Source organism: Cetorhinus maximus, chromosome 34 (genome assembly GCF_964194155.1).
Source record: "Cetorhinus maximus chromosome 34, sCetMax3.hap1.1, whole genome shotgun sequence".
Taxonomy (NCBI): Eukaryota; Metazoa; Chordata; class Chondrichthyes; order Lamniformes; family Cetorhinidae; genus Cetorhinus; species Cetorhinus maximus.
The window spans coordinates 11,236,704-11,262,460 of record NC_135912.1 but is presented as its reverse complement, the minus strand read 5'-3'; the positions used below and the strand labels follow the sequence as shown (position 1 = coordinate 11,262,460).

Here is a 25,757-nt window from a genome sequence, read left to right as displayed (position 1 = left end):
GCCCCTCTCTCCCGCGTGTGGCCCCTCTCTCCCGCGTGTGGCCCCTCTCTCCCGCGTGTGACCCCTCTCTCCCGCGTGTGACCCCTCTCTCCCGCGTGTGGCCCCTCCCTCCCGCGTGTGACCCCTCTCTCCCGCGTGTGACCCCTCTCTCCCGCGTGTGGCCCCTCTCTCCCGCGTGTGACCCCTCTCTCCCGCGTGTGACCCCTCTCTCCCGCGTGTGACCCCTCTCTCCCGCGTGTGACCCCTCTCTCCCGCGTGTGGCCCCTCTCTCCCGCGTGTGGCCCCTCCCGCGTGTGACCCCTCTCTCCCGCGTGTGGCCCCTCTCTCCCGCGTGTGACCCCTCTCTCCCACGTGTGACCCCTCTCTCCCGCGTGTGACCCCTCTCTCCCGCTTGTGACCCCTCTCTCCCGCGTGTGGCCCCTCCCGCGTGTGACCCCTCTCTCCCGCGTGTGGCCCCTCTCTCCCGCGCGGTATCTCTCTCTCGTGCAAGGCACCTCTTTCTCTCTTATGCGCTGCTCCGCTCTCCTTCCCTCTCACTCCCGGCCCCGCTCTCCTTCCCACTCGCTCCCGGCCCCGCTCTCCTTCCCTCTCACTCCCGGCCCCGCTCTCCTTCCCTCTCGCTCCCGGCTCCGCTCTCCTTCCCTCTCACTCCCGGCCCCGCTCTCCTTCCCTCTCACTCCCGGCCCCGCTCTCCTTCCCTCTCACTCCCGGCCCCGCTCTCCTTCCCTCTCACTCCTGGCCCCGCTCTCCTTCCCTCTCACTCCCGGCCCTGCTCTCCTTCCCTCTCACTCCCGGCCCCGCTCTCCTTCCCTCTCAATCCCGGCCCCGCTCTCCTTCCCTCTCACTCCCGGCCCCGCTCTCCTTCCCTCTCGCTCCCGGCCCCGCTCTCCTTCGCTCTGGCTCCCGGCTCCACTCTCCTTCCCACTTGCTCCCGGCCCCGCTCTCCTTCCCTCTCGCTCCCGGCCCCGCTCTCCTTCGCTCTGGCTCCCGGCTCCGCTCTCCTTCCCTCTCACTCCCGGCCCCGCTCTCCTTCCCTCTGGCTCCCGGCCCTGCTCTCCTTCCCTCTGGCTCCCGGCCCCGCTCTCCTTCCCTCTCACTCCCGGCCCCGCTCTCCTTCCCTCTGGCTCCCGGCCCCGCTCTCCTTCCCTCTGGCTCCCGGCCCCGCTCTCCCCTCTGGCTCCCGGCCCCGCTCTCCTTCCCTCTGGCTCCCGGCTCCGCTCTCCTTCCCTCTGGCTCCCGGCCCCGCTCTCCTTCCCTCTGGCTCCCGGCCCCGCTCTCCTTCCCTCTGGCTCCCGGCCCCGCTCTCCTCCCCTCTCGCTCCTGGTCCCGCTCTCCTTCCCTTCAATCCCGGCCCCGCTCTCTCTCTTATGCATGGCCCCTCTCGCACTCGTGCTTTGCCCCAGTTGTTATGACTGATGTAGTTGGTAAAGCTGAGTTATTTAAAAATCCCAGATAGAAACTTTAAGCAACTGTCATAATCTATAATTTTAAGCCTTATGTTTGAGATGTGACTCTAAATTCAGGAATCAGACCACCAGTTCTCAAGATTATACATTAAACTAAATGGAACATTTTATTAATTTACAAAGGTTAAAATATATATATATATATATATATGTATATATACACACATGGATTCAAATTGCTACGATCATCACTTTTAACAAATTTCTCTCTCTCTCTCTCGTGCGCACAGCCCCTCTTTTTGCCTGTTCTTTCTGTCTCCCTCTCTCTCTCTCACATGCCTAGAGCCACCTTTCTCTCTCCCTCAAACATGCACTCCCCCTCTCCCTCTCTTCCCCTTTCCCCCAGCCCCTCTCTCTCTTCCTCTCCCTTCCAGTCACACTTGCCTGCTGTCTCATCCTCTCACTTTCCTTTGCTCCTCCCTGCGGAGTTACACATGTTTGCATGTTTTATTTATCAGAATTCTGTCTCAGCAACTGTTTCTTTCTCCTTGGGAGGTGACGTCTCTCCTTATCTCTGTTGGAATGTCCTGTAACTGCTGCGGGTGTGGGTGGTTGTGGGGAGGGGGTGCGGGTGGTTGTTGGGGGGTGCAGTGGCGAAGCACCATGATCGAGGTGTCACCAAACTCTGCTACTTGTTGCTCCTGGTCCTTCAGGAAAGAGGTCCCCATGACCAGGAGGAGATGAAACCAGCTCTGCGGTGGCCCCTGAGGCCTAGTGAAGGCTAAGAAGCATGGGACTAGATTAGGGTGAGGGCCTGCTGCCTGCTGAGGGTGAGGGTGGGAATTGGGTGGTCCCAGGAAAGCTGCAAAAGTGGAAAGTGATTACTTGCCCAGCTGTAAACCTTACGGATTATTCAACAACATGAGGCATCATGTCTGGGACAGGTGCTGCCCTCATGAGCAACCTGAAGTGGTGGGCATGTGTGTTTGGGCTGTTTTCCCTCTCTCCTAGCCCAGGAGATGCTGTGAGAAGCTGGAAGGTCTCAACGGTTGCTATCATCTGTCGTGTCTGTTCCATTTTCTCACCTTCCACTCTTACCCCACCACCCCAACTAAAACTAGCCAGCTCAGCGCAGTCCGAGGGCAAAACATCCCCCCCTCCACCCACTCACCCCATCCCCACCCCTTCACCTGTTGTCCGAATTATAACAGGTGCATTTTTCCCTGTGGAGACTGTTATTGTGGCCAACAGGCTGGCCCTGCGATTGGATCCAGTTTCTGATCACTCGCACCCAGGACAGTCCAAAATGTTTCACAGCTAATCACTCACGTTTTGAAGTGGAGTCAGAATTGTAATGTAAGAAACACAGCAGCCTACTTGTGCACAGCGAGATCCCACAAACAGCAGTGTGAGAATCAGATTTTTTTTTGTGATGTTGGCTGAGGGATATAAACTTGTCAGGACACCAGGGAGAATCCCGGGAGAATTTTCCCCCAACACCCCTCCCCCGCTCCCTGGTCACCGGGGAGAATTTTCCCTCAACACCCCTCCCCCGCTCCCAGGTCACCGGGGAGAATTCTCCCCCAACACCCCTCAGCTGCTCTTCTTCCAAATAGTGGTCGTGGAATCTGAGAAGGCAGATGGTGCCCTCAGTTTAACATCTCAACTGAAAGACTCCCAACAGTGCACCGCTTGCTCAGTACTGACCCTCCAACAGGGCAGCACTCCTTCAGTACTGACCCTCCGACAGTGCAGCACTCCTTCAGTACTGACTCTCTGACAGTGCAGCACTCGCTCAGTACTGACCCGCTGACAGTGCAGCACTCCCTCAGTACTGACCCTCTGACAGTGCAGCACTCCCTCAGTACTGACCCTCTGACAGTGCAGCACTCCCTCAGTACTGACCCTCTGACAGTGCAGCACTCCCTCAGTACAGACCCTCTGACAGTGCAGCACTCCCTCAGTACTGACCCTCCGACAGTGCAGCACTCCCTCAGTACTGACCCTCTGACAGTGCAGCACCCCCTCAGTACTGACCCTCTGACAGTGCAGCACTCCCTCAGTACTGACTCTCTGACAGTGCAGCACTCCCTCAGTACTGACCCTCTGACAGTGCAGCACTCCCTCAGTACAGGGACTGGATTAGGGGCTCAAGTCTCTGGAGTGGGGACTTGAACCCACAACTGTGTAATTCAGAGGGGAGGGGCAGAGTGTGAGGCACTGAGCTCCAGCACATCCTAGCATTGATTAAAATAGCGGAGAGTGCAGCTGGGAATTGGGGGTGAGGAGTAACAGAAATGAACCTTGAGGAAGGATTAGAGGGAGATAAACCAGGGAGAGGGAGTGGAAGATTCCGGACAATCGGAATTTGGCCTCTTGTGGAATTGTTTGCAGGAAGTTCCTTTTAAAAAGGGAAAGCTTCTGTCACCATGGAGAGCTGTGGGAGGCATCAAGAGGAAACAAGCTGCAAAAAATATGTGAATCTTCATCAGATAAAATCATCCTTTTTTAAAGCCAAGCAGTGGCAGCAAGTGGAGAAAGTACAGTCAAGAGAGATTGAAAGGACTGTTGGACCTGACACTCGGGCACGCTCTCTCCTTGTCTTATTGCTCAGAGGAAAGGTGGCTGGGGGATGCTGGTCAGTAGGCTGGCGGGAGGGGGTGGTCCATGGTGGGGATATCGGCGGGGCGGGGGGGGGGAGTTCAGCGGGAGGGGATGTCGGCTGGGGAATCAGCGGGGTTGTCGGCGGGGGGGGTCAGCAGGAGGGGATGGCGGTGGAGGCATCAAAGGGAGGAGATGTCGGCAGGGCAAGGGGGTTGGCAGCGGTTTGGTGGATCGGTACGAGGGTGAGGTTTGAAGCTCCAGATTGTAAGGTTGTTTCCCAGACACATTACTGCCACTGATTGCCCTTTAAATCTCAGCTCTGACCTCATTGCTGTGATGTGGGCCTGGGTGGGAAAGGGGAGGGGGTCTGCGGTGTGAGGAGGGTGGATGACTTTGCCCTGATGATTCGCTCACAGGCCCTGTCGTCAGGAACAGACGGGCTGAGTCAAAGACAGCCTCCAACAGCACCCAGACTGTCAGCTTTAACCCCTAACCTGCCAGGGAAGATGCATAGCATCTCTTTCTCTTTCTCTCTCTCTCTCTCTCTCTCTCTCTCTCTCTCTCTCCCCTCTTCCCCTCTTCCCCCCTCCCTCTCCCTCTGCCCTTTCCCTCTTCCCTCTCCTTCCCCCCCCTCCCTCCCCCTTGCCCCCTCTCCCTCCCCCTTGCCCCCTCTCCCTCCCCTTGCCCTTCTCTCCCCGCCTTCCCCCTTTCTCTCCCTCCCTCTTCCCTCTCTCCCCCTCTCTCTGCCCCCTCTCTCCCCCTCTCTCTGCCCCCTCTCTCCCCCTTCTCTCACCCCCTCTCCCTCTCCCTCTTCCCCATCTCTCCCTCCTCTCTCTCCCCCCTCTCTCTCTCTCCCCCTTCTCTCACCCCCTCTCCCTCTCCCTCTTCCCCATCTCTCCGCCCTCTCTTCCCACCCTCTCTCTCTTTAGCCCCTCTCTCCCCATCTCTCTTCCCCCTCTCTCTCTGCCCCCTCTCTCCCCCATCTCTCCCCTCCTCTCTCCCCGCTCTCCCTCTTCCCCTTGCTCTCGCCCCCTCTCTCCCCCCTTTCTCTCTCCTCTCTCTCCGCCTCGCTGCCTCCCCCTCCCCTCTCTATCCGCCTCTCTCCCTCTATTTCTCCCTTTCCCTCTTCCCCCACACCCCCCTCTCTCTCTGTCTGTCTCCCTCTTCTCCCCCCTTCCTCTTCCCCCTCCCCCTCTTGTCTCCCCTCTCCCCCCGTCCCCTCTCCCCTCCCTTCTCTCTCTCCCCCTCCCCTCTCTCTCTGCTTCAGTCCCTCTATTTCTCCCTTTCCCTCTTCTCCCTCACCCCTCTCTCTCTCTCTGTCTGTCTCCCTATTCCTCCTCTCTTCCTCCTTCCTCCCTCCCCCTCCCTCTCTCAGGATGCCCCTGACCCCACCCCGCACTGAACCGCTCCCCCAGTGCACAACATCATGAAACTCGCCAACATACATCTGCGTGTGAACTTTAACCTCTTTTGTGTATTTTTTTGATATGGGTAAATGCAGGGAGTGAGGATTGTTTGAATGTTTTAACCTTGGTCAGTAAACACTGAAACGTTTAGTAAATATAAACGGCGTCAGCTGGCTTTCTCCATATTGCAGGAGTATTTGTGTGTGAGACACTTTCGATTAAAATCAGTGACTCTGAATGCAGCCATGTCACCATAACTGTAGCTGTGGCTTGTCAATTAACCAGCCATGTTTCTCATCTCAATCCTGACAGCTTCCTGGCCACTTAACCTAAAGCCAATTTGATATTTCCACATTAATTTAAAAAAAAAGCTGAATTCACCATGTTCAAAGCACAATGGTGAAATCTGAATTCCTGCAGCTAGTCCAGTAACATCATTACTGTGGGGTACAGGACTACAATATAACCAGTGCAGGTTAACTGGAGTTTAATTAGTCAGTTCCAGCTGTTAAACACCAATCTTTGCCCCTCCTAGCACTGACTGCAAACCCTGGACTGGTCACTGAGAATAAACCAGGCTGTAACTATATACTGATAGTGTCGTGATCTGCCCTGGGCCAATGGATTAAGTTGCTAAGTGCCTTCTGAACTATGGCTGTAGTAAGATGCCCCAAAATGCTTCACAAGAACAGTTATCAAACAAACTCTGACGCTGAGCCACAGAAGGAGATACTGGGGACAGGTGACTGAGAGCTCAGTCAGGGAGGTGGGTTTTAAGGATCATATTAAAGGAGGAGAGAGAGGTGGAGAGGTTTAGGGAGGGAATTCCAGAGCTTAGGTCCCAGGCAGCTGAAGGCATGGCCACCAGGTGGAGCGATGGGAAGTGGGGGACACTCAAGAGGTTGGAATTGGAGGAGCACAGAGATCTTGGAGGGATGTGGGGGGCTGCAGGCGGTTACAGAGATAGGGAGAGTCATAGGGGCTGGAGGAGGTTACAGAGATAGGGAGGGTTGTAGGGTCTGGAAGAGGTTGCAGAGATAGGGAGGGTTGTAGGGTCTGGAAGAGGTTGCAGAGATAGGGAGGGTTGTAGGGGCTGGAGTAGGTTACAGAGATAGGGAGGATTCTAGGGGCTGGAGGAGGTTACAGAGATAGGGAGGGGTGTAAGGGTGGAGGAGGTTACAGAGATAGGGAGGGTTGTAGGGGCTGGAGGAGGTTACAGAGATAGGGAGGGTTGTAGGGGCTGGAGGAGGTTACAGAGATAGGGAGGGTTGTAGGGGCTGGAGGAGGTTACAGAGATAGGGAGGGTTGTAGGGGCTGGAGGAGGTTACAGCGAGAGGGAGGGATCTGAACATGAGGGTGAGAGTTTTAAACTGAAGATGTTGCTGGACCTGGGCCAGTGTAGATCAGTGGAAAATCAGGGAATGGGATCCTGTCAGGATGATTCACTTCACAAATCAGGAATAAGGTAACAGGGAGGGGTGGGGGATGCTCCAGGACTGGGCTGCCTTGTGCCGACTCAATTTATATCTGAGGACAAACTCCTGTCCTTTGGTAGGGGATTGGGGGCGGGCCTGGGCCTGGGCCTTGGGCCTTCTTTATTGGAAGCACTCAACACCATTGATTCCTCCTCCTTAAAGGCACAGGAACATCCATGAAGTGGCACTGACACATGCAGCTTCGGCAAACTGCCTGCTGTGACTGTGATGAGTCAGGATGTGCCAGGACTTTGTGTAAAGTTGGGCCTTGTGAGCTCTTTGCCGTGTAGTTAAGACTATCCAGACATATAATTTAAAACCCTGCCCTGAGGTGATGTCTGGAGTGAGCAGTGCAGTGAATTACTGGTTAATTTAATGTCTGCAGCAAAATGAGCAATTTTTTTCCACAGTGTGTTACTGGGACATGGGTGCCCGGTCTCAAACTGAGGGGGAAAGGGAATTCTGAAGACTTTATCTTAATAAAACAAGATGGATAAAAATATTGGATGTGAGGTAACTTTTTAAGGGTGAGGAGGAATGGAACCACTTTTGGTGGATGGGCAGGGGTGGTAGGAACCGAGACAGTGGGCTGAATAGGCTAGGAATGAGAGCCAGCAAAGGGCTGAATGACCACCTCCTGCCCTGTTAGATTCCAGGGTTCATGTTGTGTTGAGGTCAATGGCAGCACGGGAACAATTTGACAGGGATTGAGCGAATTTCACATCTGCAGTTTGACGGCACGTAGACACATGGCATGGAGGCCACTTCCATTGTGCTTTCTCCCCACACAAGCTGCCAGGAGAATGGTGGCTTTGACTTAATACTTGGAAAGACAGTGGTATTCTGGGCAACAGGACTCTGGCAGTACCTTGGTGGGGTGGCAGGGACCTACACTGGGTTTGAGGTGGGGCGGTGCAGAGTCGCACACTGGGGTGTCATGGGGGGGGTGCAGGGACACACACCCCGGCTGAGATTGGAAGGCTTTCTGAAATGGAAATTAGTCGATACCTTGGCAGTTTGACCAAAACCCTGGATTTATATAGCACCTATATATATATAGCATCTCTCAGGGTGTTTCACAGGTGCGACTATCAGACAGAATTGGACATCAAGACACGTGAGGAGATATTCGGGACAGGCGACCAAAAGCTTGGTCAAAGAAGTCACTTTAAGAAGCGTCTTAAAGGTGGAGGGAGAGGGAGAGAGGTTTAGGGAGGGAATCCCAGAGCTTAGGGCCCCAGGCAGCTAAAGGCACGGTCACCAATGGTGGAGCGATAGAATCTGGGGATGTTTGAGAGGCCGAAATTAGCAGCAATTACAAATAATGCTCAATTGTAGATGTTTAAATTCTCTCTTGCTTTGACTCCAACAGCAGAATGATGATAATTGAGAATTTTCCTGTTACCAGCTGAGGTTTGAAATGTGTCTTAGGGACATGCAAAGTGCCCCTCACCCCACCCCCACCCTGCCTTTGTCTTTCCATTCCATCAGAAAGGTTTATGACCCCCCCCGCCAACACCCCACCCACAGCCCCGTGACTGAGGCCGCAGATTTCCGCCACGCTACGTCTTTTTCTAAAGATTACTCCCAGCGTATATAATTGTTCCGTAGGAAGTCACAGGCAGAAGAGGAAACAGGTCCTGTGTGTGTATATTATGCTGCCTTCCTGTCAGTCTCACAGTTACGTCCGCATCTACAAATAGAGCTGCAATATCCTGCCACCTCTATCTTACACTCCAGGCTCCCGCTCTAACAGTCTGTTTCTCCACTTCCATTCCCTATTTCTTATCTGTTTGGTTTCATTTTGAACTTTCTGTAAGGGTCACTGGCTGGCAATGGAGTTGCTGAAAAATCTGTGAACAAAAAGCAAATGACTAGAGACAGCCTGTGTTACTGACTGTATATCTACTGATGTTCATCCAGCTCCCTCCCACTGTCACTCAGGAACCCCTCACCCCCAGTGCCCTGTGTTACTGACTGTATCTCTACTGATGTTAGTCCAACTCCCTCACACTGTCACTCAGAAACCCACCTCTCCCCGCGCCCTGTGTTACTGACTGTATCTGTACTGATGTTAATCCAGCTCCCTCACACTGTCACTCAGAAACTCATTCCGACAGAGTTGTTGATTTTGCTCCATTCATTGTTAAATGTGCTTTTAATTTTGAGCAGTGGCTTGTGTTTCAGGTGATATGTGATTGCTCCGTACATTTACCTGCAGTACAGGAAAGAAAAGGATGTTCAGTTCCATAGCATCTTTCACTATCTCTGCATGTTCTAAAGCACTGTTTGAAGTGTTGTCACTGTTATGATGTATGAAACATGGATCTGTACACAGCAAGATCCCACAAAGAGTGCTGTGATAATGACCAGAGAATCTGCTTTAGTGATGCTGCTCGAAGGGGAAATCTTGGCCCAGGACACCTGGGACGGTCAGTACTGAGGGAATGCTGCACTTTCGGAGTGTCAGTACTGAGGGAGTATTGCAGTGTCGGAGGGTCAGTACTGAGGGAGTGCTGCACTCAGAGGGTCTGTACTGAGGGAGTGCTGTACTGTCAGAGGGTCAGTACTGAGGGAGTGCTGCACTCAGAGGGTCTGTACTGAGGGAGTGCTGCACTGTCAGAGGGTCAGTACTGAGGGAGTGCTGCACTCAGAGGGTCTGTACTGAGGGAGTGCTGCACTGTCAGAGGGTCAGTACTGTGGGAGTGGTGTACTGTCAGAGGGTCAGTACTGAGGGAGTATTGCAGTGTCAGAGAGTCAGTACTGAGGGAGTGCTGCACTGACGGAGGGAGAGGGGCGGGGGGAGTTTTGCTCCAAGTGAAATCTTTTGCCTCAACTGGTGCCAACAAGCTGCGTTTTGGCCTGTGGGATCCTGCTGTGCACAAAATCAGCCCTGCCTCACTATGTGGTGACAGCTTTTTTTAATTCTTTCACGGGATGTGGGTATTGTTGGCTCAGCCAGCATTTATTGCCCATCCCTAACTGCCCTTGAGAAGGTGGTGGTGAGCTGCCTTCTTGAACGGCTACAGTCCGTGTGGTGTAGGTACACCCACAGTGCAGTTAGGAAGGGAGTTCCAGGATTTTGACCCAGCGACAGTGAAGGAACGGCCGATATATTTCCAAGTCAGGATGGTGAGTGACTTGGGGGGATCTTCCAGGTGGTGGTGTTTCCATGTGTCTGCATCTTGAAGAAAGGTGATAAATCCGACTATGGTAACTGTAGAGGAATCTCCCTGCTGTTGACCACAGGGAAGGTCATCACAAGACTCCTCCTCAATCACCTTCTCCCTGTGGCTGAAGAGCTCCTCCCAGAGTCACAATGCTGATTCTGCCCACTAAGGCACAATGGACATGACCTTCACCGCACGGCAACTGCAAAAGAAATGCAGAGAACAGCACTAACCCTTGTAGGGCCTTCTTTGACCTCACAAAAGCCCTCAATACTGTCAACCGCCAAGGATTATGGAGCATCCTCCTCCGTCTCAGCTGCCATTAAAAGTTTGTCACCATCCTCCGCCTGCTCCACGATGACATACAAGCTGTGATGCTGACCAACAGATCTACCACAGACCCAAACCATGTTTGGACTGGGGTCAAGCAAGGCTGTGTCATTGCACCGACGTTCTTCTCGATCTTCCTTGCTGCAATGTTCCATCTCACCCTCAGCACGCTCCCCGCTGGAGTGGAGCTAAGCTACAGAACAAACGGGAACCTGTTCAACCTCTGCCGCCTGCAGGCCAGATCCAAGGACATCCCATCCTCCGTCATTGAACTACAGTATGAAGATGAGGCCGAGCTCCAAGCCATCGTTAACACCTTCACCAAGGCGTACGAGAGCATAGGCCCTACATTAAACATCCATAAGACAAAGGCCCTCTACCAGCTTGCCCCCTCCACACTGCACTACCCCATGGTTATCAAAATCCCCGATGAGGCCTTGGATAATGTGGACCACTTTCCACACCTTGGGAGCCTATTGTCAACAAGGACCTCAAACCTTTCACCAAGCTCACGTCTGCATAGCAGTAGTAATACCCGCCCTCCTATATGGCTCAGAGATGTACAAGATCCTGCAAATCCATTAGCAGGATAGGCGCACCAATGTCAGTGTTCTCACTCAGGCCAACATCCCCAGCATTGAAGCATTGACCACACTTGATCAGCTCTGCTGGGCAGGCCACATCATCCACATGCCTGATGTGAGACTCCTGAAACAAGCGCTGTACTTGGTGCTTCGACATGGCAAGCAAGCCCAAGGAGGGCAGAGGAAACGCTTCAAGGACACCCTCAAAGCCTCCTTGAAAAAGTACAACTTCCCCACCAACATCTGGGAATCCCTGGCCCAAGACCGCCCAAAGTGGAGGGGAAAGCATCCGGGAAGGAGCTGAACACCTCGAGTCTCATCGTGAAGGGCTAGCTGAAGCCAAGCGTCGACAGCAAAAGCAGCGCGTGGCAACTCGGTCACCCCACCCCCCCCGCCAACCTGACCCCCTACCACCATTTGCCCCCCACGTGTGACAGACTGTAGGTCACGCATTGGACTCTTCAGTCACCTAAGAACTAATTTTTAGTGTGGAAGCAAGTCATCCTCGACACCGAGAGACAGTCTAAGAAGAAAGAAGCTAACCTTGCCCTTCTGGATGGTAGTGGTCGTGGATTTAGAAGGTGCTGTCTAAGAAGCGCTGGTGAATGCCCGCAGTGCATCTTGAAGATGGTACATACACTGCTGCCACTGTGTGTCGGTGGTGGAGGGAGTGAATGTTTGTGGATGGGGTGGCAATCAAGTGGGCTGCTTTGTCCTGGACGGTGTCCAGCTTCTTCAGTGTTGTTGTAGCCACACACTCCTTTAGGATGCAGTCTGCAGTGGGAGGGGTTCACAAGAACATCAACAAGTGCTGCTTGTAAATTGGTGAAGGTGGTTGACTGGAATTGGATCCTTTTTCCGTTAGTGGCTGCAACATTTCATTTCCTATAACGTCCTGACCCCAATGACCTTTATTTTTTAAAAGATGACATCTATTGGTTTCAGAATCTGATTCACACGCCTGCTATAGGAACCTTCTGCTAGTTTTGTGTGAAACATTTGTCTTTGCTGATTTGGTGGCAGCTAGTTCACTAAAAAGTGAAATACAGACCCATATCCTGGTCTACAGAAGGCACTGCCCTCTGAGTGCTGTGAATGGATAGGGTGGTTTCTAGAGTGGAGAGGATTGTGGCCAACATTACAGGGTTCGCTACATTGGGACTGTACTTCAAGTCACTTACTTTATTGACTGTCCAGCACTTTGGGAAGCCCTGCGGTTATGATAGGTGCTATATAAAGGCAAGTTCCTACTGACTGATTGCTGTGAGAATCCTAAACCTTTATTAAACACTGGTTAGACCCCAGCTGGAGTATTGTGTCCAATTCTGGACTCCGCACTTTAGGAAGGATGTCAAGGCCTTGGAGAGGGTGTGGAGGAGATTTCCCAGAATGGGACCAGGGATGAGGGACGTCAGTTCATGTGGAGAGAGACTGGAGAGGCTGGGATTATTCTCCTTGGAGCAGAGAAGGTTAAGGGGGAGATTTAATCGAAGTGTTCAAAATGATGAGGGGTTTGGATAGAGTGAATAAGGAGAAGCTGTTTCCAGTGGCAGGAGGGTTGGTAACCAGAGGGACACAGATTGAAGAGAATTGGTTAAAAAAAAACCAGAGGGGGAGATGAGAATTTTTTTTCCGCAGCGAGTTGCTGTGATCTGGAAGGTGCTGCCTGAAAGGGCAGTGGAACTTTCAAAAGGGGAATAGGAGAAACATTGGAGAATTTGCAGAGCAATGTGGGGGGGGCAGTGGGAGTGGGACTAATTGGATATCTCTTTCAAAGAGCTGGCACAGGCACGAAGGGCTGAGTGGTGGAAAAGCAAACTATATGAGAAAAAACTTTTCCACACAACGAGTGGTCCGCGTCTGGAATGCACTGCCTGAGAGTATGGTGGAGGCAGGTTCAATTGAGGCATTCAAGAAGGAATTAGACTGTTATCTGAAAAGGAAGCATGTGCAGGGTTACGGGGAGAAGGCGGGCGAATGGCAGTAAGGGAGAGTTCATTGGGAGAGCCAGTAAAGACACGATGGGCAGAATGGTCTCCTCCTGCACTGTAGCAATTCTGTCCATTTCCTGTGTCATTCCGTGATTCTCATATTTTGACAGGGAACTTGGCAAGCTGATGGGTGTCAGTGAATGTAACAAGTAGCACATGGCATTCACAAAATGAGTCACCTGTTAAATAATGAATGTCCTTTTCTCTGAAATGGTGTCACTGGGATGAATTTAGAGCTTGTGGCCTGGTTCGAGCCATGTCGTCACATCACACGGATTCCCCCCTCCAATTGAGATCACTTCCTGTTTCAGCATAACACTGCTGCTCACCGATTGGTTCCCTCTCTCTGTGTCACAAGCTGTTGTCATGGGTTACCTGTGAAATTCCCATTCGTCAGCCGTTTTGAGTCACACTTACCAAACCTCTGTGATTTTTGAAATCTTGTGATGAAAAGGGGAATGAGGTTTAATTCCGAGAAGCTGGGGACAGGGAGGTGAGGAGATCATGAGGGGGGCTAAGGGAGGGAGGGAGAGCAATTCTTGTAAGTGTCTCTGAGGGAAAATAAAGAGCATCATAAGTCCTTAACAAGAGCGACTCCAGGGCCCCATCACTTCAGCCGAGAGACTCTCACACCTGTGCTTCAATCTTATCGACAGGTCTGTCTTGGTGAGGAAGGGGTGGGAGGTACTGGGTCGATTAATGCAGGAGCCGGGCAGTTCTGCAGTCAGAGAGTGAAGCCAAACCGCATTCATTGTACGGTCATGCCAGGAAATTCGATTTCATTGAGAAAATTGTCAGGAGGGGTTGTGGGAGGGGGGCTGTGTAAGAGGAGGCTGGGCTGTCTCAGAGATTTGAGGTGGCGGGGGGGGAGCTTGCTGGCAAGTCAGGTGCTCTCCCCCCTCTCTAGGTTAATCAGAGCCCAAATCCTTGCCAAGTTAGGGGATGGGGGCTACCCACTCCCACAACAGACGTAAGCTTCAGGCTGGGCTGCGATGCCTTACCAAGTTGAATAGTCAGCCCTCGTAAGCTCTCTGGGGCTGGATCTACAAGGTAACATGAGGGTAGAGCTCAGTGAGGAGTTCATGGGTGTGGCAAGATTGTGAAAGTGATACACGAGGCTGGGGAAAGTCCTGAATGACCAGTTCAGTGCGGGAGGGGGTTTAACCTGGGGGATGGGGTGGGGGGAGAGAGTGGCTCCTGCGGTTGGAGCTGAGATTGCAGCAACTCGCTGACAGAAAGTGGACCTCCAGCTCCTCCTGGTGGCCCAGTCGTAGAGCAGCAGCGTCATTCGGGAAAGAAATTTCATTTAAATAAGTCGGTTTGTTAAATCGAGGACGCCTGACCCCACCCCCACCCTCTACTCAGATACTCCCTACCAACCCCTACTTGGTTGCCCACCCCACCCCACCCACCTATACTCAGGCTCCTCTGCCCCCCACTCCACTGCCCCACCCCCCCTGGCTCCCCTGACTCCATGCGTCCCCATGCCCTGAGCCCCCACCTGTACCCCCCCTGCCCTCCTGAACCCCCCCCCCCAACCTCTCCCCTGACCTCCCCGCTCCCCTGACCTCCCCGCTCCCCTGACCTCCCCGCTCCCCTGACCTCCCCGCTTCCCTGACCTCCCCGCTCCCCTGACCTCCCCGCTCCCCTGACCTCCCCGCTCCCCTGACCTCCCCGCTCCCCTGACCATCCCGCTCCCCTGACCTCCTCGCGCCCCTGACCTTCCCGTTCCCCTGACCTCCCCCGCTCCCCTGACCCCCCCCGCTCCCCTGACCCCCCCCTGCTCCCCTGACCCCCCCAACTCCCCTGACCCCCCTGCTCCCCTGAACCCACTCCCCTGATCCCAATTCACTTGTCTCCCCCTGCCGCCCCCCCCCCCCCCCCCCCCCCCCATACCTGCTGTTGACTGTGTGTGAGACCCTCTAACCAGGGTCAGATGGGGAGGATTGAATCAACCTCAGTACCACTGGGTCGAGGTGGGATGGTGGGTGGGGAATGGTGGGGTAGCGGGGTGGTTAGTGTGCCCTCTTCTCATTGGCATTGAATGGACGCAGTGGGAACACACGTGTGTGGTGAGGAAGGTGGGATGGTTGCGATGGGTTCGGGTCAGCCACAGGTCAGCAGCTACTGCAGGGGGAGGGATGTTGTTTTAAAGCTTAAAGATGGATTTGAAAAGAGTTCTGCCTGTTCCTCGCTATCTTTCCCCCCCCTCTCCTCCCCCTCTCTTCCCCCCACTTCTCCTTCCCCCCCCCCCCTCTCTACCCCCCCCCCCTCTCTACCCCCCTCTCTTACCCCCCCTCTCTTCTCCTCCCCCTCTCCCCCCTCTGTCTCCTCTCCCCCCCCCCTCTTCACCCCCCCTTTCCCACCTCTGCACCCCATCTCCATCTCCCCCTCTCTATTCCCCTCTCTCTTTCCATCTCTCTCCTCCTCTCCCACCCTCCCCTCTCACCTCTTCTTTCTCCCGCACTCTCTCCCTCTCCCCCTCTCTCCCCCGCTCTCTCCCCACTGTCTCCACCACCCCGCCTCCCCCTCCTCTCTCCCCTCCCCCCTCCACCCCTCCTCCCTCCCCTCCCCCCTCCTCTCTCCCCTCCCCCCTTTCTCTCCCATCTCGCTTGTTTCCCATCTCTCCCCCTTCTCTCCCCCCTCCCCCCTCTCTCCCCCCTCCCCCCTCTCTCTCCCCCCTCCCCCCTCTCTCTCTCCCCCTCCCCCTCTCTCTCCCCCCTCCCCCCTCTCTCCCCCTCTCCCCCCTCCCCCATCCCCCATCTCTCCCCCTCCCCCATCTCCCCCCCTCTCCCCCTCCCCCTTCCCCCCTCTCTCCCCCTTCCCCCCTCTCTCCCCCTTCCCCCTTTCTCCCCCTTCCCCCCTCTCTCCCCCCCTCTCCCCCTTCCCCCCTCTCTCCCTTCCCCCCTCTCTCCCCTCACCCCTCTCTCTCCCATCTCGCTTGTTTCCCCTCTCTCCCTCCTTCTCTCCCCCTCACTCCTGCCCCTCCCTCCTCTCTCCCCCTCTCTCTCACCCCTCCCTCCTCTCTCCCCCTCTCGCCCCTCCCTCCTCTCTCCTCCTCTCTCCCCCTCTCTCTCCCCTCACCCTCTTCCCTCCTATCTCCCCCTTGTTTCCCATCTCTCCCCCCTCTCCCCCTCCTCCCCCCTCACCCCCTCCTCCCCCCTCTCCCCCTCCTCCCCATCTTCCCCTCCTCCTCCTCCCCCTCCTCTTCCCCTCCTTCTCCCCCTCCCCCTCCTCCTCCCCCTCTCTCCTGCTCCTCTGCCTCTGTCCCCCCTCTCCCTCTCCCCTCTGACCCCCTCTCTCTCTCGCCCTTTCTTTGTCTCTCCCTGTCTCTGGAACACTGTCTCTCTCTCTCTCTCCCCCTCTCTCCCTCTCTCCTCCCTGTGTGTTTGTCTGTCTCTCTATCTGTGTCTCCCACTCTGTCTATCTATCTCTGTCTACCTGTCTCTCTATGTTTCTCTCTCTCTCTCTGTGTCTATGTCTCCTCCACTCTCTCCCCTCTGTCTGTCTGCCTCTCTGTCTGTCTATCTCTCTCTATCCCCCCCTCTCTCCCTCTCTATTGTCTCTCTCCCCCCCACTCTCTCCCCTCTGTGTGTGTGTGTCTGTCTGCCTTTCTGTGTCTATCTCTCTCTCCCTCTTTTCGTCTCTCTCTCTCTTTCACTGTCTTTCTCTCTCTCTCCCTTTCTCTTTCTCTATATGTCTCCCTCTCTTTCTGTCCCTCTCTCCCCCTGTCTCCCTCTGTTTCTGGCTCTCCGTATCTCTCTCCCTCCCTTTCTCTCTCTCTGTCTCTCCCTCTCTGTCTCTCTCCCTCTCCTACTCTCTCTCCTGTCTCTCTCTCTCTCTCTCCCCTACAGTCTTTCTCTCTCTCTCTTAACTGTCTCTCTCCCTCTCTTTCTGTCTTCCCCTCTCTTTCTGTCTTCCCCTCTTTCTGTCTTCCCCTCTCTTTCTGTCTTTCCCTCTCCCTCCCTCTCTTTCTGTCTGTCTCTCTTTCTCTTTCTGCCTGCCCCTCTCTCTCTTTGTCTGCCCCTCTCTGTCTGTCCCTTTCTCTCTATCCCGCTCTCTCTGTCCGTCTCTCTCTGTCTGTCTCTCTCTCTGTCTGTCTCTCTCTCTGTATGTCTTTCCTTCTCTTTCTGTCTCTCCCTCTCTGTCTCTATCTCTCTGTCTCTCTCTCCCTCTCTTTCTGTCTGTCTCTCCCTCTCTGTCTCTCTCATTATCTCTCTCATTGTCTTTCTCTCTCCCCTGTCTCCCTCTCCTGTCTGTGTCTCTCTCTCCTACTGTGTCTCTCTCTCTCTGTCTCCATCTCTCTCTCCGTCTCTCTCTCTCTCTCACTGTCTCTCTCTTACTGTCTCTCTCTCCCCCTCTCTCCCTCTCTTTCTGTCTGTCTCTCTCTCTTTCTCTTTCTGTCCGTCTCTCTCTCTCTGTCTGCCTCTCTCTCTCTCCCTCTCTCTCTGCCTGCCTCTCTCTCTCTTTGTCGCTCTGTCTCTTCGTTTGTCTCTCTGTCTGTCTCTCTCTATCTCTCTGTCTTCCTGTCTCTCCCCCTCTCTCTCTCTCTCCCTGTCTCTTTCCCTCTCTTTCTGTCTGTCTGTCTCTCTCTGTCCCTCTCTGTCTGTCTTCCCCTCTGTCTGTCTGTCTCTCTCTCTCCCTCTCTTTCTGTCTCTCTCTGCCTTTCTCTCACTGTCCCTCTCTCTCTGTTTCTCTCTCCCTCCCTGCTCCTCTGTCTCTCTCATTATCTCTCTCATTGTCTCTCTCTCTCTCCTACTCTCTCTCTCTCCTACTGTCTCTCTCTCTTTCTCTCCTACTGTCTTTCTCTCTCTGTCTCTGTCCCTCTCTCTCCCTCTCTCCAGCTCTCTCTCTCTCTCTCTCTCACATTTTCTGTCTCTCCCTCTCTTTCTGTCTCTCCCTCTCTCTTTGTCTCTCTTTCTGTCTGTTTCTCTCTCTCTCTGTCTCTGTCTCTCTCTCTGTCACTCTGTTTCTTCATCTTTCTCCCTACCTCTCTGTCTCTCTATCTCTCTCTGTCTTCTTGTCTCTCCCTCTCTCTCCCTGTCTCTCTTCCTCTCTTTCTGTCTGTCTCTCTCTGTCCCTCTCTCTCTGTTGCTCTCTCGCTCCCTCTCTGACTGTCTCTCTCTATGGCTCCCCCTCTCTCTGTCTCCCTCTGTCTCTCTCTGTCTCTCTCTCACTCCCTCTATCCCTCTTTCTGTCTCTCTCTCCTCTGTCTGTGACCTGTGACCCCCCTCCCCCCTTGGCACAAACTTAACCCAACTTGTTTTCACCCCCTTCAGAGAAATTTGCCGTGGAGACCAGAAGAGCCCAGCTGATTGGTTAAAGGGGAAGTCCAAGCTGAGATTCAATTGGCCGTCAGCGCGCCTGTGAAATTTGAAGGGGTAGGTTGGAGGGATTTACCCCAGCAGCAAGGGGTTAGCGCATTGTGCAGACGCTGTGGTTGGGAGGGCGGGGGCAGATGTGCACACTTTATGGGGAGGGGCCCATGTGGTGCCTCAACGTCTGAAGCCCTGCTTGGAGGCAAACCTGACCAACAGGCCCACTTCAGCTGCTGAATCAGGATGCCAACTCAGGTTGGGAGCATTCCTGGAGGTTTTGTCACACCCTACCTGGATGAACAGCCTTTTTGTTTGCTTCCAGCTCTAATACTGCAAAACTCAAGAATGAAAGCACTGAGTTTTTTTAATGGGCCCTCTGTGATTTTTCTCTGGGCATTGTTGCTTGAACCCTGGAGGATTGTCAACCCTGACTGTCACTGTCGAACGAGTTGATCGTCAGGCTTTAGTTAGTGATTGCTTGAAGCAAGTTTAACAAGTTATCCAAAACCTTTGAAAGGAACAAAGACTTTTTAAAAATTTTGTTTTGTTTAAAGTTAGTGCCTCTTCAAAGAATTCTGCATTGTTTCGAACAATGTCTGTCTGGGCTGCTGTGTCTGTCTGTCTTGGCTGGGTGCCTATGTGTCTGGGCTGATATGTCCATCTGTCTGGATTGATGTGTCCATCTGTCTGGGCTGGGTGTCTTTCTGTCTGTCTGAGCTGGGTGTCTGTCTGTCTGGGCTGGGTTTCTGTCTGTCTGGGCTGATGTAGCTGCCTGTCTGTCTGGGCTGGGTGTCTGTCTGTCTGGGCTGGGTGTCTGTCTGTCTGGGGTGGGTTTCTGTCTGTCTGGGCTGACGTAGCTGCCTGTCTGTCTGGGCTGATGTGTCCGTCCGTCTGTCTGGGCTGGGTCTCTGTCTAGGCTGGGTGTCTGCCTCGGTGGGGGGGTGGTTTGTTGTACGATTTGGGAGTGGGGGTGGTTTAGGGTCAGGTAAGCGTGGGTGGCTCAGTACTGCCCTCTGTACCTCCCCCAGATGGTGAATGGGATTAGAGATCAGCTGTGATCTTGGTGAATGTAGGGGAGTAAGTTTGACGGGGCCGAATGAAATTGTCCTCTTCCTAATGTTCCCTCGGCACTGGTGGACATAGAGCTGAGATTGGTGCCAGCCGGGTGTAGTGGATGAAATGGACGTTCTGCAGACAGGATGTGTCTGTGCAGCCACTTTTCACAGGGTTAGTCTGACCAACTCTCAGAAGGTTCTGGAAGCTGCTGCTTGTTGCCGAACCATTCATAAGGCATCAATGAACAAAGCAGTCTTTGTAAATGGATCAGAGGGAAGCGATGATGCTGTCTGACTGAGTTAACAAACTGAGAGCTATGCCCTTCAAGTGACCACTGAACCAGGAGTTCAATCCACATCCACATTAGTGGATTCAGGAATTAAATATCACATAATCCCATGGAGGGATTCTCACCAAGACAGGGAGATTTACTCTGTACCTAACCCTGTGCTGTACTGTCCTGGGAGTGTTTGATGGGGACAGTGTAGAGGGAGCTTTACTCTGTATCTAACCCTGTGCTGTATCTGTCCTGGGAGTGTTTGATGGGGACAGTGTAGAGGGAGCTTTACTCTGTATCTAACCCTGTGCTGTACCTGTCCTGGGAGTGTTTGATGGGGACAGTGTAGAGGGAGCTTTACTCTGTATCTAACCCCGTGCTGTCCGGGGAGTGTGTAAGTGATAAGAGGGTATGTTTTGAAAGTGTTGGACTGTTTGCGATTGATTTCTACCCAGTGCTTGCACTGTTTGCAGTGAACCGATGCTGACCTTTCCCCTGACCTTCCCCCTGCAGGCTGGATGCATCACACCGCGGAACAGTTTGGAGTGCGCAGTGCGCGGGAAGTTTTTCCGATTGATAGCCTGAGCCGAGCTGGAGGAGGGTGGAGCCCGGCCCCCCAGCGACCATGGGCCCCCAGTGGCAGGTAGGAGAGGCGGTAACATCGCATGGCACCCGCTATCGGACTACGATTGTGTCCAGTGGCCTGGTGTAGATGCTGGTGTGGTGGTAATATCACTGGCCTAGTAATCCAGAGGCCCAGGCTAATGCCCTGGGGACATGGGTTCAAATCCCATCATAGCAGCTGGTGGAATCTAAATTCAATTAATAAACCTGGAATATAAAGTTAGTCTCAGTAATGATGACCATGACAACCATCATTGATTGTCGTAAAAACCCATCTGTTCACTAATGCCATTTAGGGAAGGAAATCTGCCATCCTTACCCGATCTGGCCTACATGTGACTGCAGACTCTCAGCAATGTGGTTGTCTCTTAAATGCCCTCTGAAATGCCCTAGCAAGCTACTCAGTTGTATTGATGAAGGCGGCTCACCAGCACCTTCTCTAGAGGCAGTTAGGAATTCAAGTGGATTCCATAGTAACTTCCAAAAGGACAAATACTTGAAAAGGAAAGAGCAGGTGGGAGTGAGACTAATTGGAAGCTCTTTTAAACAGTGGGCACAGACTCAATGGGCTGAATGACTTCCTGTGCTGTAAGATTCCACAAGGGAAGGATTGAAATGCATTGGAGGGGCTGACTTAGTGCAGTCGATCTCTGGCTTCCTTGTGGCTCACTCTCCCCCTGACCTTTGCCCTTGAATTCCTGCCTTCTGTCAATGGGGGGGAAGAGTGTCAAGCAGGCAGAGGCTGCATGCCTGAGGTCAAAGTGTGACACTGGACATCCTGAGCTGTATGGGCCATGTATCCAGGAACTGGGATGCAAAGCAAGCTGGTGAAATGGGTTTTTTGTCAGAGACCAGTGAACATCAGACCCCTTTAACGCTGTGTTTTATTTCCCCCCCCCCTCCTCCCCACCCCTACCCCTCTGCCTGCCCCGCTTTCTCCTTACCAGATGCTCTGCCAATGTTGGTCAGAACCAGTATAACTCATACCCCAGTCATATGTCAAGTGTCGGACACTCTGGGAAGTCCTACTGTCCGTCTGGGTAAGACCCTCAGCCAAGCTGGCTTTCTGTACTCTTGGTTTGCTGGGTGGGGGGCAGGGGATGCAAGGGGGCATTTTCTGGAGGCGTGGGGACAAAGCAGAAGGAACGGATAGTGTGCAGAAAGAATTGTTAAATTGTTAACTGTCCATTCATTGGGTGTTTAATTGTATTGCAATGGTGGGTATTAACAGGGGATTCACTTGTGCTGCTATATGTAGGAGCTGACTGAAACTAAGGCTGTTGGATTTGGAGATGCATGTTTTTAGTTGCCTCTCTGTAAATAAAAACTTATTAATATGTAAAGGCTAGGCTCTTTTCTATCCTTCACCACTACCCTGTGAGCTGGCAAGTTGGATACATAATTGGCTTGGTCATAGAAGACAGAGGGTAGCAGTGGAAGGGTGCTTTTCTGAATGGAGAGCTGTGACTAGTGGTGTTCCGCAGGGATCAGTGCTGGAACCTTTGCTGTTTGTAGGATACATAAATGATTTGGAGGAAAATGTGACTGGGCTAATTAGTAAGTTTGCAGACGACACTAAGGTTGGAGGAGTTGCAGATAGTGAAGAGGATTGTCAAAGGATACAATGGGATATAGATCGGTTGGAGACTTGGGCTGAGAAATGGCAGATGGAGTTTAATCCAGACAAATGTGAGGTAATGCATTTTGGAAGGTCTAATACAGGCAGGAATTATACAGTAAATGGCAGAACCCTTAAGTGCATTGATGGGCAGAGGGATCTGGATGTACAGGTCCAAAGGTCACTGAAAGTGGCAACGCAGGTGGATAAGGTAGTCAGGAAGGCATATGGCATGCTTGCCTTCATCGGCAAGGGTTATTGAGTATAAAAGCTGGGAAGTCATGCTGCAGCTGTATAGAACCTTGGTTAGGCCACACTTGGAATATTGCGTGCAATTCTGGTCACCACATTACCAGAAGGATATGGAGGCATTGGAGAGGGTGCAGAGGAGGTTTACCAGGATGCTGCCTGGTCTGGAGGTTATTAGCTATGAGGAGAGGTTGGAGAAACTCAGATTGTTCTCACTAGAGCGACGGAGATTGAGGGGCGACTTGATAGAAGTTTACAAAATTATGAGTGGCATGGACAGAGTAGATAGTCAGAAGCTTTTTCCCAGAGTGGAAGAGTCAATTACTAGGGGACATAGATTTAAGGTGAGAGGAGAAAAATTTAGAGGAGATGTGCGGGGCAAGTTTTTTACGCAGAGGGTAGTGAGTGTCTGGAATTCGCTGCCAGAGGAGGTGGTGGAAGCAGGTACGATAGTGGTGTTTAAGAGGCAGTTTGACAAATGCATGAATAGGATGGGAATAGAGGGATACGGACCCCGGAAGTGCAAAATATTTTAGCTGACGGGCAATATGATGGGCGCAGGCTTGGAGGGCCGAAGGGCCTGTTCCTGTGCTGGACTTTTCTTTGTTCTTTGTACCCTCTCTACATTCATTGCAGCACAAAAAGAGGCCATTCAGCCCTTCGAGTCCAGAGCAATCCAGTTAGTCCCATTCCCCCGCTCTATCCCTGTATCCCGGCAACTTTATTTCCCTCAAGTGCCCATCCAATTTCCTTATGGAATCATTCATCGTTTCTGCTTCCACTCCCTCGGGGGCAGCAGTTCCAGGTCATCACCACTCTATGCATAAAAACGTTCTTCTTCACATCCCCCCAGTGCCCAAAACCTTAAATCTGTGTCCCTGAGTCCTTGTACCATCAGCCAATGGGAACAGCTTTTCTTTGTCTACCTTATCTAACCCTGTCATCATCTCGTACACCTCTCAGAATCATAGTGCAGAAGAGGCCCTTCGGCCCATCGAGTCTGCACCGACACGTGAGAAACACCTGACCTACCTACCTAACCCCATTTACCAGCACTTGGTCCATAGCCTTGAATGTTATGACGTGCCAAGTGCCCATCCAGGTACTTTTTAAAGGATGTGAGACAACCCGCCTCTACCACCCTCCCAGGCAGCGCATTCCAGACTGTCACCACCCTCTGGGTAAAAAAGATTTTCCTCACATCCCCCCTAAACCTCAATCAAATCTCCCCTCAATCTCCTTTGCTCCAAGGAGAACAACCCCAGTTTCTCCAACCCTAACCTTGGAGCTAAAATCCCTCATCCCTGGATCCATTCTGGTAAATCTCCTCCGCACCCTCTCAAGGAGCCTCACATCCTCCCTCAAGTGTGGTGGGTGACCAGAACTGGACCCAGTACTCTAGCTGGGGTCCAGCCAGAGCTTTATAAAGGTTCAGCATAACTTCCCTGCTTTAATACTTAATACCTCTGTTTAAGAAGCCCAAGATCCTGTCTGCTTTGCTAACTGCTCCCTCAGTATGTCCTGCCACCTTCAAAGATTTCTGCACATGAACCCCCAGGTCCTTCTTTCCCTGCACACCCTTTAGAACCTGGTCATTTAGTCTATATTGCCTCTCCCAATCCCTTCTGCAGAAATGCATCACCTCACACTTCTCTGTATTAAATACCACCTGTCACTTGTCTACTCATTGGCTAGCCTGTCAATGTTCTGTAACAGGCGATTCATGTCATCCTCACTGTTTGCCACTCCTCCAAGTTTGGAAACATCTGTAAATTTTGAAACTTTATGCCATATTCCAATATCCAGGTCACCTCTATATAATCAAAAAAAAATGGTGGTCGCAGCACTAACAATAATTACTTTAACAACTGGTCTCCTGTTAATGGTCCCGTTTGAACCAGCAAAACCTTTGATATAAAAATAAGCTGTGCATGTGTTAATTGGCTTTCTTTTCTCTGTAAGTACGTGTCTTGTTTTTCTTTAAAAAGATAGAACGATGCTGCTTCGATAGACACAGCTGGTGACTGGGGGTTTTGATATGGATGCCGCCCCCCCAGCTCTATGGCAGCCCCTAGTGGACAGTTGCAGAGCTGCCCTAGGACCTGACTAGGGGTGGGATATATTCTCACCAGTGGGAGGGGATTTGGTGGAGAAAACAGAAAACCAAAAGGAGAAGAGTAAAACCCACATTTCGTCAACTATTTTGCAGAATAGTAGCTGGAGTAGGTAATCTTACAGTTGCGCTCAGTAAGATTCCACCGAACTCTCACCTGAATCCATTCTCCACCCACCTCCACCCCTCTGTGGCTCAGTGAGTGATACATGGCCCAGGGTCATCCTGAGGCACGGGGGAGACTCTCTGCAAGGTTGCTTAATTGGACCCAGTGCCACTGAAAAGGGGTGGTGTGGATGGGGGGAGTGGGGGTGGGTCTAGTCGATAGTGGGGGGTCTCTGCTCCTGATCACTATCTGGTGTTTGGGGGTGCAGGGAAGAGGGGCAGTATGTGTAGGGTTGGAGGGAGGGACAGAAAGAGAGAACAGACTTGAAGCTGAGCCGCAAAGCCCTACGTTGTTGAAAAGCCCACCCCTGAAGGCCTCTTTTCGTTCCTCAGATCACCCCGGCCACTGCACGGAAAGCTGGACGGGATCCACAGCTGTGTGCAGGCCCTCCTGCATGAACAGCCGCAGCCCAGAGTCTGGGAGCAGCTCGGACAGATCTACGAGTCTGAACACGAGCTGGAGGACGCCATCAAGTGCTACCAGAACGCCGCACGGCATGTCAGCGGTTACAACTACAGCGACCTCACCACCAGAATCAACCGTCTGCAGCAGGTGAGCACAGGGAGACTGCGGCCACCATCTTAATTTTCAGCCGCCATTTCGATTTTAATTTTTGAAAGGTTCAGGTATTTTTTTTCTGGTGAGGGATTGCGAGGGACATTTGTCCAAAATAGAGAGCCCTTCAAGCTGGCTTAACATATACCCTGAGGACCCCCATCTCCCTGGTGTGGGTAGGGGGAGGAGTGTGTCTTGCCCTCTGTGCTGATGCACGGCACAGGTAACAGCGCAGTTTTTCGCCGAGATGCCAAGCCTCAGGTTCCACTGGGCTCACAAAGCAAAAAAGCGTCCAGGCTCTCGGCCCCGATCAACACCCGGGAACCTCCTCAGGCCAAGTCCATGCTGAATGAAAGCTCTTCGTTCAGGACAGGACTGGGCTAGTGGGCAATGGAGTATAGACTGCACCAATACTCCAGACACTGTCTTTCAGAGGAGAAGATAAGCTGAGTGTCCTCCCATGTGGATGTAAAGGATCCCAGGGCCATTATTCCACAGAAGAGGGAGAAGGGGAGGCATGGGCGGATGGTGGGGGTGGTGGCGGGGTTAGCCACCCTCGGGTTGTATTCCTCAACCAATGTCCCTTCAAAATAGAGCAAATTATCTAGATGTTTATCTCACTGCTGTCTGGCGGGATCTTGCTGTGCGCAAATTGGCAGCTGCATTTCCTGCGTTACAACGATGGCCGCTCTTCAAAAAGAAAAGGAAACAGCTCATTGGCTGTGCAGTGCTTTGAGACGGCCCAAGGTTGTGAGGGCATGCAGCCAATCTAGAAAAGCGAAAATAATTTCAAATTGACAGGGTTCTGGCCAGCC

At 52.9% G+C, this 25,757-nt stretch overlaps 1 protein-coding gene across 5 annotated transcripts in view; it reads left to right on the top strand.

Annotated features, from left to right (window-relative positions):
• LOC144671781 (lysine-specific demethylase 6B-like) overlaps positions 1-25,757 on the top strand; it is a 72,171-nt gene that overhangs the window by 19,809 nt on the left and 26,605 nt on the right. For 3 of the 5 annotated variants that reach the window (XM_078533814.1, XM_078533812.1, XM_078533813.1), the window contains 4 exons: positions 18,246-18,347; positions 20,131-20,260; positions 21,189-21,281; positions 24,720-24,939. In XM_078533814.1, the coding sequence (XP_078389940.1) occupies positions 20,136-20,260; positions 21,189-21,281; positions 24,720-24,939 (438 nt within the window). In that variant the 5' untranslated portion in view covers positions 18,246-18,347; positions 20,131-20,135. The remainder of the gene's footprint in view (positions 1-18,245; positions 18,348-20,130; positions 20,261-21,188; positions 21,282-24,719; positions 24,940-25,757) is intronic. The other 2 variants (XM_078533816.1, XM_078533815.1) reach the window with 2 other exon arrangements.